Source organism: Sardina pilchardus, chromosome 2 (assembly GCF_963854185.1).
Source record: "Sardina pilchardus chromosome 2, fSarPil1.1, whole genome shotgun sequence".
NCBI lineage: Eukaryota > Metazoa > Chordata > Actinopteri > Clupeiformes > Clupeidae > Sardina > Sardina pilchardus.
The window spans coordinates 6282248-6298557 of record NC_084995.1 but is presented as its reverse complement, the minus strand read 5'-3'; the positions used below and the strand labels follow the sequence as shown (position 1 = coordinate 6298557).

General features: G+C 39.8%; 1 protein-coding gene across 3 annotated transcripts in view; it reads left to right on the top strand.

Moving 5' to 3' along the window:
- Positions 1 to 16310, top strand: part of glmna (glomulin, FKBP associated protein a) — a 61075-nt gene that overhangs the window by 671 nt on the left and 44094 nt on the right. For 2 of the 3 annotated variants that reach the window (XM_062517350.1, XM_062517351.1), the window contains exons 2-4: positions 14508 to 14574; positions 14680 to 14805; positions 14895 to 15008. In XM_062517350.1, the coding sequence (XP_062373334.1) occupies positions 14536 to 14574; positions 14680 to 14805; positions 14895 to 15008 (279 nt within the window). In that variant the 5' untranslated portion in view covers positions 14508 to 14535. Of the gene's footprint in view, positions 1 to 14507; positions 14600 to 14679; positions 14806 to 14894; positions 15009 to 16310 lie in introns of all 3 variants that reach the window. The other variant, XM_062517352.1, reaches the window with a different exon arrangement.

Below are 16310 nucleotides of genomic sequence, written 5' to 3'. Positions count from 1 at the left end.
AGTTTATTTTAAATCCCTTTTAAATGCAGTAAATCATAGATTTCCTTACAAGTATAACATTTTGTGCAACACCCTAAATTCCTTAAGACTGATACTTAAGGTGCTTTGTTTGTGCACCGGCCCCAGAGCTCTTTAGGCGGTTTTCCACCGACAGCGAACCACCGGCGTCATGTCATCAGGAATCTTCCTTGGGCGCCGCTATTAAAAGTATTACGGTTCCCCATTGACTTAACCTGACTCTCGCCAGACCCTTGTAGTTCCGCCATGCTCCACCAGAGGCGTTTCGCTGAGCTTCACACAAGGGTCTGGACCGGTCAGGACGCGAGGGCAATAGGGAGGGAAAGTAATCTCATCGCCATCTGGTGGTTGCGTTCCTAGAGGCTAGCGGGAGAGGATGGGATTTTCTTTTAGAAAAAATATATCTCGGCCCACGATGGGAAGTTAGTTAAATGCCTTCAATATGCTATGCATGTAGGTCAGCTCTATTGCTTCGAGTGGTCATACTTTATTTTTTAGGATCAGTTTAATTGTTTTGAGTTTGTTTGTAACATGGTGATAACGAACTACAGTAGCTAGCTACAGTAGCATTTGACGTCACCAGTTTGGGCGCTTCATCTCCAACTGATCAAAACGGCAATTTGCTTAACTGGCTTATCATATTTTTGTAATAACAGAGAGCGATGTAAACCGCGTGGTAATTACCTTTATGTTGGGATAACTTGTGTTGTGCTCCTACTCACACAAGAGCTGGCAGTAAGTGTGATTGTCTACTAACTAACCTACTAGCTAACAGGCTAATAAACAAACCATGCTCAGTGTTTCCCCCAGAAAATGTGTTAGTTAAGGTGGTGTCTGTCCAGGGGAAGGGGGCGCTGTAGCGTCCCCGCCTCATCGCCGCCACTGCCCTACGATGGGGGTGGGGGGGGGGGGGGGGATCGAGACCGTTGGTTTAACTGCAGCCGAGACCGAGTGACAACGACCGAGTCTTTTAGGAAGCAAGTCTGAGTCGAGACCGAGTCTTAAAGGACTCAAGGCCGCATCAAGACCAACCAAAGAAAGGGGTTTTCATAATTTACATCACCAAGGATCACAGTTCAATTCCCAAAGGGTAGAGAGGGGATTGTTGGCTACAGGAGCAGTCTAGCACACACTTGTCTAAATAACTTCTTTTCTGATTTACTTGAAGACAAGGAGGTCAGCTGAAGTAAAAATTTAGTAGGCTGTCAGCATTTCATTAATGTTGAAAATGTTGAATTTTGACACTAATGACAGCAATATACCTGGATTTCACATTCATTGTATCAGATGTATCAGCAACCAATTAAACATCATTAACACAATTTAGACAATATTATACCTTAAAAGTGTAAGTTTACAACTCCAATAGGGCCTACAGGGCCTTTTGTATCTTTCAAAACCTTTGCACTGCTCAGCATAGCACCATAGGATATATTTTAAAGCCAGTCAATATTATAATATTCTATTAAAACCAAGAATATTTGTAATGGTGGATATTTTAGAATATACCATGAAATAAAGATGAAACTGTATGAAAATGTAACATTGCGACTGTATGGTAAAGTTAGTGAATTGTGATTTAGTAGCCTAAGCTGCAATTCTTTGATTGAAGCTGTATATTGTGCGTGCCTGTTGCTCATATAGCCTAAGAGAGCCGGAACGTTTTTAATGCTTTTTAAAACATAATTAGCGAGATGGTACCGCATTGAACGCTAATATTTTGTCACTAGCAACCAAATCTGTCATCTGTCAAATAGCCAACAGTTACATGTTCAGCTCTGAACAAAAACATTCAGGAGTTATTTCAGCAAAACCGAAACGTGCGTCCCCGTCCCGCCCGGTCGGGATGAATGAAACTGGCATGGGAGACAAGAGGCTACAGTTTGAAGTTTAAACTAGCCTGTGTAAACCTGAGACAATTTCAGTATTTTACAACACGTGAATGAATAGCCGTCACAAGTTGTTGTTAGCTGTAGGCTAGATGGCACAAGTGTTTGTCACAACAAATTACAAGATGCAGTGGGCTATGCCTATGCATTAGTAGACGAGTGATAAAAAAAAAAAAAAAAAAGATAAAGCGCTCAAAAGTGTTATGCCGCTCATCCCATACATTTGGTAGATTCAACGGAGAACCATTCCTGTGAGAGTCGTCAAATCTAGCTAGGTTTAGGCTATTTGTGTTCGCAGTCACTGTGAGATATGCGTGGCAGTGGAACCATCAAATACTCATGCTGAATGAGCGCGTCGCCTGTGCGCATAGGCCAACTCGATTTGAAAGTTTCTTTTTTTTATGCGTTCTACAGAGAAGGGAGACTAGCGGCTACGGTTTGGAATGACAGGGAGAAAACATGACAGAGTAATACGGCGAATATCACTATACATAATATATTTATTTATTGAAGACGCTAGTTAAGGCGGCAGCCCTGTGTTATTAAGGCGGCCGCCTTAGCAGGAAAGCGCTGCGGGAAACCCTGATGCTAGGTGAGTAACGTCGTGGAAGGGTGTCACGTCACTTGAAGTTGTAGTTCATTTATGAAATGAAACGAGCAATTACGGTTTTTTTAAATAAGGCGAAATAGGGTCTGATATTTTCACAGTTAGTAGATTATTACAGTATGCAGACTGAAAAATATTTTTGGTGGATAAGATCGCTGGTATAGCTGCGTAGTATTTTTTTGAAAAGTCGGTCTATGGGACTTAACATTGGAGCTGCTCTTCGATAGGAACGCAACCACTTGGGGCGCTGGTTTCCACTTTCCCTCCCTATGCGGTTGTTAAGTCCGACGTCACGGACCCAGCAGCTATCCACGATATTCCGCAGCCCAACAATGGGGGTCGCCATGACACCGAGACGGTTTTCTATTTCCGGCGAAGCTGCATTGTATCTGTTTTAACGTGACGGTTTACGGTGCTTAACATATCATAACGCATATAAAAGTAAACTTTTCTATTTTATATCGGTTATATATGATGTAGTATATACATGCTGAGGGCAGAATTGTCAATATTTCGAAAGAAATCTAAGTTGAGGCATAATCTAGTTAGCTATGGAGAACGCACATGTTAACAGAATGAACGGAAGTTGAAAACAGTATCGTAACCATCGCAACGATACATATTTCCGGGTTAAGGAATGAGGTGGATAGGGAGGGAAAGTGAAAACCAGCGCCCCAAGTGGTTGCGTTCCTATCGAAGAGCAGCTCCAATGTTAAGTCCCATAGACCGACTTTTAAAAAAAATACTACGCAGCTATACCAGCGATCTTATCCACCAAAAATATTTTTCAGTCTGCATACTGTAATAATCTGCTAACTGTGAAAATATCAGACCCTATTTCGCCTTATTTAAAAAAAACGTAATTGCTCGTTTCATTTCATAAATGGACTACAACTTCAAGTGACGTGACACCCTTCCACGACGTTACTCACCTAGCATGGTTTGTTTATTAGCCTGTTAGCTAGTTGGTTAGTTAGTAGACAATCACACTTACTGCCAGCTCTTGTGTTGTGCTCCTACTCACACAAGTTATCCCAACATAAAGGTAATTACCACGCGGTTTACATCGCTCTCTGTTATTACAAAAATATGATAAGCCAGTTAAGCAAATTGCCGTTTTGATCAGTTGGAGATGAAGCGCCCAAACTGGTGACGTCAAATGCTACTGTAGCTAGCTACTGTAGTTCGTTATCACCATGTTACAAACAAACTCAAAACAATTAAACTGATCCTAAAAAATAAAGTATGACCACTCGAAGCAATAGAGCTGGCCTACATGCATAGCATATTAAAGGCATTTAACTAACTTCCCATCGTGGGCCGAGATATATTTTTTCTAAAAGAAAATCCCATCCACTCCCGCTAGCCTCTAGGAACGCAACCACCAGATGGCGATGAGATTACTTTCCCTCCCTATTTTGTGAGAAGACGTTTATTAGCGCAGCCAGACGGGTTTTGCTCAAGGGGGCAGGCATATTCCCGGAAGTAGAAACACAACATGAGCTGGTGATCAACGCTCTGATAACTCCCTTGGACGGCCATAGATTTCAATTTTTTTTTGTGATCCCATAACTTCATGTAACATGTGCCCTTTGTCTCCCTTATAGCTTCTGTGTATTCTATATAGGGTATCGAAGGCAAAATTAATTCACTTCTTCCCCGTATATTACGTTGGTTTCCCATAAAGAAGTATTTTAGCATGTCGGTTGTAGGGAAGCTAACGTTCGCCCGTAATGTTTGGATAAGAAGCTGAGTGAGCCTGCACGAAAACCATGACGGAGAGTCATTCGCAAGATCAGTGAAAATGCGTGTAGCCTACGATAGCCTACTGTTTGATATGGTAAAGCATTACCTAGAGGCAAGTACACATAATAATAATATTAAAAAACGAACGTTAACAATTTCAGAGGTTTTCGATCTATCAGACGAGTTACAGCAGGCTAACGTCACAAACTGAGTACGAGTCTGCGCAGTACGACGGAAAGTAAACGGAATTTTGTTTCAGCCTCCTTCCATCGAGAACAACGGAGTCTGTTTGTCCATTTCTTTTAGGTCTATGGTTTTGCTACTTGTAAACTTTGTCATCACAACCTTCGTTTTCGCGGTTTTAAAACAAAATCGCTAAACTTTAACAAAGTAATCACTGTAGCTATGCAGCCAGCGATATATGAATGGGTAACGTCCAGGCTTCCGCGAAAAATATAGATTTGATTAGGTTGAGGCAACAAGTCCGTATAAGATGACAATTTTCTTAAAGGCTAGTCAGAATAGCGGAAAATAATTGTTTATTTTACTGTCTATGGAGAATAACATGTGAGTTTGAAAGCCGTTGGACCCAGAAAACTATTTATTATCCCATTATTACATCATCACTTAATAACCGAATAGGGAACCTAAGTGACCGCCCCTTCCGGTCGGTCCACTGGACCTAAGATCGGAAAAAAAATGAATGAGAGTCTATGGAGAAATATAAATTATTTTCTGGTCCCGATCGTCTTGTGCCATGAATTACACATATGATGTTTGTCAATTTTAAAGACAAATTTTCATGTAAAGACATTTGCAGTTCATTTCGTAACTAGTGAATTTCAACAGTGTGAAATATCTTAATTCCAACGACTACAACACATCGGTCGCGTTACAATGAAAAAACAATTTTGAACCTGGCTTTATCCAAAACTCAGATTTTAAAGTATATGCAAATGAGCGCATATTTAATGAGATGATGCCTAATTTACAAATTTGAATATTAAATTACAAAAAACTTGTAGTACATTTTTTTCTTATGTTGATGTCAGTAATCAACTGGGGAAGTTTCATAGTGATATCTGCTAGTTACAATTTTTACCCTATTCACCTGTAGTGTCTCGCCTTGAACATCAGGGCCCGTATTCACAAAGAATTTTAGGGCTAAAAGTAGCTCCTAACTGGCGAATTTAGGGAGGAACTCCTAAAAATAATGGGCGTGTCACTCCTAACTTTATGACTCCTAATTTTTTTCACTAAAAGTTATTCACAAAGCATTTTAAGCTAAGTCTAGGACAGCGTAAAAGAACTCGAGAGGACTTCTAACTCACTAAGACCTATTCACAACCCGCTTTTAGTGGCATTTCACGTCGCGATGTTTTGAAATGACCGTGCAGTGCAGGAGCTCGCTGTCATGCAAGGGAATAAATGTGCATTGCAACTAAGGATGCAAATGCAATAATGCCACAGACAACCAAAACCACCATTGCATGTAAACTAAATGTAACGTCTTATTGTGCTTAATTAAATTAAATCGCTTCTCCTCTTTGCAAATACGTGTTTTCATACAGATTAATTTAAAACATGTTGCAAATATACTGCTCCAGTCCATAGTGTTTCATTAAGCCTATAGGCTTGCTTTACTCTTTATTCATTAAGGCTATGCCTATTTATTCATCATCTTCCATCCTTCACAGCCGACATAGCCCACGCATTCTCACCAGCTAAGACCTAACACCTGTCACTCAACTCGTCATTGTAGGGGAGGTTTGCCATCATTCCCGCGTTATAATCACCAGCCAATCAAGGTGGTCACTTTCATCAAGCTCATGCATGAGTAATGACGTCAACCATAGCAACGAAGACTCACTTTTAGTTTAGGAGTGGGCGTTTCTCCTTACTAAAAGTAGGTCTGAAAGGCTTTGTGAATAACTTTTAGGGGAAAACTCCTAACTAAAATCTTCTAGCGCGATTTAGGAGTACTCTTAGTGGTAAGATAAAATGCTTTGTGAATACGGGCCCAGGCCCAATCCGGTGTAGCTTGTTCATGTCGGATGGCTGCCGGTTGTCGTTTTTCTGGTAATCCCGTTTTTCGCCGGTTTTCGGTCCCATTGAAATGAATGGGGAAATTATTATTATTCTTCTTTTTTTTGCAGCCTTTTTTTTAAGCATTGTTGACATAATAGAAGTCATTAGCTAAGTTAGCATTGTTAGCAGGGTTAGCATAGTTAGCATTTTTAGCATAAATGTTACAAATCTTCTGTTAAATTAGCTAATCAACCTGGTTAGCATTGTTAGCTTAGATAGCATTGTTAGCATCATTAACATTTTTAGCATAACTGCTAGAAATCATCAGCCAAGTTAGCTGATCAACCTGGTTAGCATTGTAAGCATGGTTAGCATTGTTAGCATAGTTAGCATTTTTGCAAGCCCACTCTTGCAGGTCCTCGGAAATGCACATTTCTAGTTTATTATTCCCGTTCACCCACTTTTTTAAGATGCCTCTTCTCTTATTGCGTTTGAGCTATTGACGCGGTTGGGGGTTGCGGAATGGGGAAATATTTTTTTTGGTATTTTTTTTTGCAGCCTGTGTTTGTTAAGCATTCTTGACATAATAGAAGTCATTAGCTAGGTTGGCATTGTGAGCATAGTTAGCATGGTTAGCATTTTTAGCATAAATGCTAGAAATCATCCGAGCATTGTTAGCATAGTTAACATAGTTAGCATTTTTGCAATCCCACTCTTGCAGGTCCTCGGACATGCACATTTCTAGTTTAAGACGCCTCTTCTCCTAGAGCGTTTGAGCTATCGACGCGGTTCCAACACTAAAAAATCAGTCCCAATCCTGCTTGTTGATGTCGGATGGCTGCCGGTTGTCACTTTTCCGGTATTCCCGTTTTTCGGTCCCATTGAAATGAATGGGGAAATTATTTTTTTGGTATTTTTTTTTCCAGACTTTTTTTTAAGCATTGTTGACATAATTGAAGTCATTAGCTAAGTTAGCTAATCAACCTGGTTAGCATAGTTAGCATTTTTAGCATAACTGCTAGAAATCATCAGCTAAGTTAGTTAATCAACCTGAGGGGTATTTCACAAAAGCCATCCAAGATAAGAGATAAAGCCAGGTTTGACATAGCGTTGTCTTTGACATATCCTTGCTAAACTCGTTTCACTTCCCAGCAAGCAAATAACGTTCTGATAACTTTAAGTAACGGTAGCTTTTGGTTCCCCCGAGGTTAGTTTTTCAGTAACCTACTAATAACGTTTAGAGAACGACCGTTATCTCCAGGTTGTCAAAAAAAATGAACGTTCCCCTAACGTTTTTACAACAAAAAAATAAACGTTATATTATGGTTGAATCCCAGCACGCAAATAACGTTAGCCGTTGGTTCTCCTGTGGTTAGTTTTTCAGTAACCTTCTAATACCCTGGAAAGAACATTAGCTCCAGGTTATCAAAGTTCCCCGAACGTTTTTACAACTAAAAAAAGAAACGTTATATTCTGGTTTTATTTCTCTTTTCACACAAAGTTGCTACTTAGCAATAGGGATGCACCGATCCGATATTTGGATCGGATATCGGCCCCGATATGAACAAAATAGCTGGATCGGGGATCGGAAAAAATGAGCCGATCCATGAGCCGATCCGAATTTAATTTAGTTTTAAAAAAGGCTGAGCCATGACGCTCAACCATGCCATTTAGCGCCGCCGTAGCAGACAGCTCACTGCTGCGGGTTAGAGTGTGTCATCACCTCACTGTGTGCTTTGAGTGTTTAAATTCACGGATGGGATAAATACAGATACTAAATGTATGTCATAGGATCAAAAGAATGTCTATACTAACCTCCATTTGTCATAGATTAATTACGATCTTCATGCATTTTGTTGCATTTAGGCAACACGTTTAATGTGTAGTCAACACAAAATAGGCTACTCAAACTAAACACATGTCATTTTCGTCTCATATCTGTATAAACCGTTCTTGGTATCAAGACATGCAAATGTTCAAATTGGCTGTTAAAAACTTCTCATTTATTAGATAAAACGTGCAACTTCAAGTGCCGTTTACCACCATTCAAACTCTGTGTGAACTAATTAGCTTATCGTGGGGAAACTGCGGGACCGTACCACTATGAGTAAATAGAGGGGTTTCGCGGGTGACACCATTTTGGCAGGGGTGTTTCTGACACTAATATTGGATTTTTATCTGCAAAATTGTTTTGATGGGAGAAAATTATGCATTTGTTGAGTTTCATGTCAGCTAGTTAGATTTAATATTTAGTAATGACTATAAACTTGAATTTCAATGCTGTTCCAAGTTGCTGCTGGTGCACAACTGTTTATTTTTAATACTAGCAATGTAATTAATAATGATAATGATGATGATAATGATGATGATGATGATGATGATGATGATAATAATAATACATTACCTTTATATCTAAGTGTTATTTTGTTAGATTTTTTCTTTGGAAAGTAATGTTTACTTAGGGAAAGAATGTTTACGTCAAGCCTGATGCTTTTAGTCTTTTCCACATGGTGAGGTATACAATTTATTCATTAACAATGGTATCGGATCGGTATCGGATATCGACCGATACGCAGAGCCCAGGCATCAGTATCGGTATCAAGACTGAAAAAGTCGGATCGGTGCATCCCTACTTAGCAACAATGCATCTGAAAAATAGTCTTCAGCTGAAGTCTTCACAGCTCGCTTGGTCGTCTCGTAGCCCAAGTTTTACAGGCTGCTGGAAAAAAATTAAACAAGTGGTATAAATACAAATGGGCAAATGTAGGCTAAGTCACAGTAGCCTAACATTAAACGAGGATGGAGAGTCAGTAGGGGTGGCACGGTTTTTGAAAAATGCTCCGAACCGTGCGGTTCGCATGTCACGGTTCGGAGTGTGTTTTCGTTGTACGGTCCTACGGTTCAGGCTTATGGCATGCGCAATTGATTCACATATGTGACGACGTGTTTCCCTTATGTGCGAGAGTAGGAGTATGGAGTTTTGAGTGCTGCGCGCAAGGTATTAGAAATGGCAAGTGCAAGAGATCATCCCTAGCGTGGTCAAACTGATGCACCTGATCCTGCTCGGGTGGAAGCATGTTCTTCCGCAACTGTAGACTATGCGTGCAACTTTACCAAATTAATCCAAATAGAACATTCACAATCGTGAACGCAATGACGCACAGAAGACGATTAGCTAAATTACTGTTAAAAACGGTTAGCATCAGACATTTGATAAAATCTCTTGCATTCAAGTTGACTGACCATCTCAATACCAATGTTTTCAACTCCAAGGCTTAAAAGGGCCGGTCCCAAGGAGAAAAAGTATGCTTACCTTGAAATTAAAACACATGTGGGGAAACTGAACAGTCCAACCAGTAGAGTATGATGAGCTTAGCCTGCTACTTTGTTTACAATATTTTGAGGCTTCAGCCAGACAGCTGAATTTAAGAGGTGGAGTTATAATGAATAGGCTATAATCTGCATAAAGTTTGCTGTTATGAATATCAGACATGTCAGTATATAGAATGAATGAATAATGACATAATGTGTGTGTTTCAAATAAAGACAAGCTTTACATGTTGTTAAAAAATCATTCACACTATATGAAAGGAGAGCGATAAAAAGGCGATGCAATGAAAAATATGGGTGGACGACCTACATTTTGTGCTGGTGCACCATCCCTGCCAAATAAATGAAAAGATTGTTGAAATCATCAATGTCTTCCCTCTTGCTTTATCAAAATGATTGTTGAAATCATCAATGTCTTCCCTCTTGCTTTATCAAAATCTCAACTGAAGCTTAAAGTTTCCTCAGACAATAATGTGCTTTATGTGAAGTCAAATTGAGTTTGTGCATTATTACATGATAACTATTCTCTAAATACTCTAGCCTAATTGTGGATGATTAAGCTATGTGCTGAAATATGTTTCTGGAGTGTTAAAGAGTAAAAGAAAAAATAACAACAAGAACCGCACCGAACCGAAAACCGTGACCCTGAACCGTGATACGAACCGAGCCGTAGATTTTGTGAACCGTGCCACCCCTAAGAGACAGTAAAAAAAGAGTTACTTACACATAATGTCATTATCTAAATTGTGGATAATGACGAATGTGGACCCGTCTTCTTTTCTTCTCAGTCTCATCCAGTGGAGTTGAACACGAGACGCCGTAGACGAAGCAGCAAAAACACATACTGGAGATAAAGGGTCTGGTAGCAAAGGGAATGCTCGTCCAGTCATTCTTACATCCAAATAAAATGAAGTAGCCTAAATAAAACAAGCGTTATCCTTCCTGTTTTGAATTTTGAATTCGCCGGCAAGCCGGAAACTGGGAATGACGTTGATGGCTCCCTGTGTCCCCTGCTGGACGGTTTGACTTATTGAGAGTGAGTGGCATATGGACTGGCTGTTTTGGACGTAAATAGCCTACTACCTGGGGAACTACCTATTTGTATTGAATGAAAGAAGTGGTAAAGACATTTATTAATGTATTTGCCTCCGAAATTCTAATTGTGTTGGTGTGAAGGGGAGATCCAAGACCAAAGAAAAGGGTCACAGTCATGCCACTATACACAGTGGTTGAATGGTTAAAACTAATAGTTAAAATGGATCGTTTTGTGTATCTTTTTTTGCTAATGATACAGAAATTCATCTTAGCATACTTTCAGTAAATAAATTAATTCAAGCTCAAATTGAAGGCTAGTGAGCCTGATCTATTAGCCTACCAGAGCTTTTCTTCAAATGAAGTTAATAATTTTAGAAAAATGTCACCTGGTGTAAAACTTACCGTTCAACTAGGGCTGGGCGATATGGACCAAATCTGATATCCCAATATTTTGGGGCTGATTGGCGATATACGATATAAACCGATATTTTAAACAGAAAGAGAAAAGTGTTTCAAATTCACTCCACATGGCAATTATGACAACACAACCAATTTTAATTACACTGATTTCAGACTGCTCTAGCTTTTGCGAGCCTCTCCGTTAAGGTCTGTCGTAGTAGGCTATCGGAAAATCCCTATTGCCCTTTTGCATGTAGCCTAGCCACTTAAAAAAATATTCATTTCAATACAAACCAAGACGGCGGATTCCTTAAGAAACCCAAGCACCCATCCCATATGTAGGCATAACCCATTTAAATTAGCCATACCAAAGACCCAACATAAAAAAGAAGGTCCGCACATTCTCCGTTTATTTGAATTTATTTTAGTTAAATCCGCAACAAAGTGACGTTTCGAGCTTTACGGCTCTTCGTACCAAAAATGACATTGTACTATGACTCGGCTGGTGTTTTAAGGCTGTGTGTACAAATTACAAAAACACTTGGAGCTCCAGGAGAATTTTGATTTCACAACGAGAATTACTGTTGATGTGCCGAGTGATTGGACGGAAATTGGGAACGCACCAGCCCCGCAGCACGGTAAACAGACAGTAACTGGGAGTCTGAGTGTGCGCCATGCTTGAAAGTTTCTAGTGTTGCAAGGGAGAACATGCATACGCAAGGGGTGCAGTTGAGCAACGCGAGAGAGCTGCGGCTGTCTGATGGTCTGAACATCAGACAGCGGCTTTGATAAAATGGTCCATTATTAAAAATATTATATCGGTATGACGATATTGTCTCATCTACATATCGATTTAAAAAAATATGCCGGTCGTAGTCGTAATACCGGTATATCGCCCAGCCCTACTTTCAACCCTAATTTGCATTTGTATAGCCTCCCCTAGAGTTAGGAGGAGGGGGTCATGGGGGAATGTCTGCCAACCAAGGCCCACGTCAATTTCTGCCAATTCACGGCAGTTTTCAGGGTTGCCTGCAAATGGTCGTGAACAGCCATAAACCTGAACTTCCACGACAATCTACAGTGTCGCATACTGACAAAAATCCCACTTTTCATGCAGTGAGGAGCGACTATGTCAAGCCAGGTGTAAGCTATTCGGGATGTGTGCGCGTTTTCGTTTCTTCCCCAAATAACTCACGGTTGGAATAAAAAAGACGCGAAAAATAGCGTCTTGCACACAAAGTGAACATGCGCTTTTGATATAGACTAACAACGAGGTAAAGTTTTAGTTTTTTGGATGGGGAATCATGATTATTTCTGTTACAAAGTGGGAGTAGGTGTGGCAGACCAACTGAATCCAAATTTATGCATGCACCCACGTGTGAGAGCTTCCTTGTCTCGGCACACAACGTCATTAAGAAAGCGCTTGCCACCGCAAAGATGTACAAAGTATGACTATATATATCTTTATTTTGTCTTAAAATCAAATTAGTTGAAAACACCTTCGAAAAATGTCCCCTCCACTTCCAATCAACTGCTGCAGTAGGCTTTTCATCAAACGTCAGTCAAAAAAGACGCAAACAACGATTTTGTCATTAATTATAAGGTCACCATAATTTAAATGATATCCATATGGTATTAGGTACACATTCTGCTGTGTTTTGCGAGTAAATGCAAGTAGCAAATAGTATATAAATGGAATACAGCTTTTTAAAAAATCGCATGGAGGTCTGATTTGAATGACAGCTAGCTGAACCAATCAGATAATGGAATTACCATTAGAATTGCTGTTAGCCTGGTCGGTACCAGGCTAGTTTCAGAGAATAAATTCTCATGGCAATTTATGTAGCATCACTTTTGTGAAACCAAGTCAAGGGTAAATTCATCCAAGATAACCAAAAAAATCCCGGCTTAATCCCTTATCTAGGTTTTGTGAAATACCCCTCTGGTTAGCATTGTTAGCTTAGATAGCATTGTTAGCACAGTTAGCATTTAAATCATCAGCCAAGTTAGCTGATCAACCTGGTTAGCATTTTAAAGGAACACTTAACTGTTTTTTCTTATTAAACTACGTTATTCCCCTAATTAAGACGAGTTGATGCATACCTCTCACGTTTCAATGCGTGCACTCCAGGGGTGGAAATTAAAATTTGGAAATGTGAAAATGTCAGCCAATAGCAGATTCCTGGTCAAATTAACCTGCCACTCAATGTTAAAATATGACTGTGTCTGAAATCTATCAGCCACTGTCACATTTTACCAGCATTTGGCTGGTGGCTGGTGCTAATTTCCATCCCTAGTGCACTCACTGGCTCTGTTGCGTGGCGCTACGGTGATGGCACTTAGCTAGCCCAGTGCAGTCATTAGGATCCAAACAGAGATGAAGTTAGAAGCGACCAAACACCTCCATGTTTTCCCTATTAAAATACAGTTACACGAGTAGTCACACAACCGAGTATGGTGAGACAAAATAAAACGTGGTGCATTTCTAAGCAGGTAAGAGGGATAACTATATTGTGTGGTGCTGTAATATCCTCACTCTTGCACTTTCAGTTTCACTTTGGAGTGAGGATATTACTGCGCAGGGTCTAAGTGCTCCCAATATTATTCCGCCACACAATATAGTTATCCCTTTTACCTGCTTAGAAATGCACCACGTTTAATTTTGTCTCACCATACTTGGTCGTGTGACTACTCGTGTAACTGTATTTTAATAGGGAAAACTTGGAGGTGTTTGGTCACTTCTAACTTCATCTCTGTTTGGATCCTAATGAATGCATTAAGTGCTATCAAAGTTGCGCCGCACCCAGAGCTAGTGAGTGCACGCATTGAAACGTGAGAGGTATATGTATCAACTCGTCTTAATTAAGCGAATAACGTAGTTTAATATGAAACAACGGTGAAGTGTTCCTTTAAGCATAGTTAGCATTGTTAGCATAGTTAGGATTTTGCCAAGCCCACTCTTGCAGGTCCTCAGACCTTCTAGTTTACTTCTGGAAGTCTTGTGAGACGCCTGAGGAACGAGAAGAGCCACCCTTACAATATATATAGGCCTATTATCGAAGCTCTGCAGAGAAATATGCAAGCATAAAACGAGCAGAGACGAAAGGTGAAAGCGAAACCGGCGATGAAATCGCCAATCCTGCATAGTTTAGTTTCCCTTTAACTTCGAACCAAGTTGCCACGTTCCGAACCGGATTTAGTTTGGTGGAAAAGCTCCGAACGATTCAAATGTTGGTTCGCGAACGGAGCCGGTTCTCTGTCGGTGGAAAAGGCCTAAATGTCAGGCAGTATTGAATAATTGGAAAAATTGGCAAATATTGGCAAAATTGGCAAATATGTTTGATTGTGTAATTTAATGTGGTTTATGTTGGTGACAATTAGTAGATAAAGCCAAGTCAAGTTTGTTAAGCAATATTTGAGTTGGTCATTGGTAAACATTGTTTTTATTCATATAGGAACTCCTGTGGAGACGGTCCAAGAAGGATGGCTTTAGACCAATTGTGTGATGTTGTCCAAAGATGTGTAAGGAACAGTTGAAAATGGGAAGGTGCTTAAGTGCTATTGACAACAGTTAGAAATATTAAAACTCCTGGACTGTAATGTTAAATGTTATTTCTGTCTTTTCAGCAAACAATCAAAAATGATTCGTATACCCCAGATGATTATGATCTTTTCCAGTCTTCTGCTAGAAAGTGTATAGAAGATGGTGACATTGCACAGGTTCTAAGCATTATTGTGGATGAGAGAAACAAGGTGAATGTATCACCATATTTCATAAATTCGTTTGATTGTTTGATTTTAGTTACAGTGGATTTCTGATTATCTCATCTTTGTCTTCACAGTACATAGTGCGATGTATGGGCTGGAATCTTGTGGGCCCACTTGTGCAGGTTCGGCTGAAGAATGAAGAAAAGGATCTATCTCATAGTCATGCCATTCTCACACATCTGCTGGAGGTCCGTATAGTTTTTAAAACACTGTGCAAATGGGAAATAAAAATATATCCGTAGCATACGTTGACACCAGGCTTGTGCACAATTCCAAATTTTAGAATTGGCCTCCATTCAATTCATGAATTTAATTTGAATTGAATTGGGTCCGCCCCACAGGAATTTGAATTTTAAATGGAATGACAGGAAGTGGAATTAAATGCATGGCGATTCAAAGCAATTCTACAGTCACACAACAAAATCAATGTGCTGAAACTCATATGTGTACAGTTTTGGGAAGGCTACTTTGCAAATGTAATTAGTTACTGTTTTAAATTGTAAGTTATGTGTTTGATGCAATCTATCTGTGAAGCTTCATTGTTAAACCAGTGTTTCCCCTACGATGTATTCAGCAGTGGCACAGCGCCACGGCTGGATTTTCAGCGCCACTGCAACATCTTCACATGATCAGTAATGTCACGACAATTACCGTAGGCCTACTTCCACATTGTAAAAGCATAACAGCCAACGTCATCGTTAAAATTGTTTTCTGAAAGTCTTCACTAAGTTGCATCAAATCCTGGTTTAGCCTCTAATTATTTAGGATTTGTAGGCTACATAAAGATTACGTTTCAGGCTATTATAAAACTGAATACAAACGGCGCATGCAGGAGGCAGCAGTCCATACGTTATGAGGCAGTAGGCTTGGCTAACATTACGGCTACATCATGGAAAACAATTCTAGGGGAAACACTGTAAACACTGCCCTTAAATTATGTATACGAATTTCTTCGAATTTCATTGAATTGAAATTCTACTTCCTTTAATTCAAATTCAAATTGTAATTCTACATCCTGTTTTTGACCTCAATTCAATTTCACTTCAAATTCAATTTGCTAGCTTATTCTATAGAATAGAGAATGAAGTTTCTCGTCACCGGATAGCATGTTGTGAGTAAAAGTAAGCCAACAACAACACCAAAAATTACTTCTTGTGGCTTGCGTATTCACAGCAAGTACAAATGACAATGCAATTTGAATTTAATTTCACTTATAGAGCGCCAAAACATTACACGTCTCATGGCACTTTTCATGGCACATTCAGAGATTGAAAGAGGGCCCATGAGTAACTGGGGTGAGGAAAAACTCCCTAACATTTTCCACCCTAAACATGGACAAAATGCACCATTGAGATCAATATGTTTTGTCCCCACCCCTGCAATTTCAGTGACTAGTGCAGTGCCCATACAAACAATGTTTTCCAAGAAACTTGTTACCCAATTACGTTGATGCAGGTAGATCATGTTAGATTGGCGATGATGTAGAATCA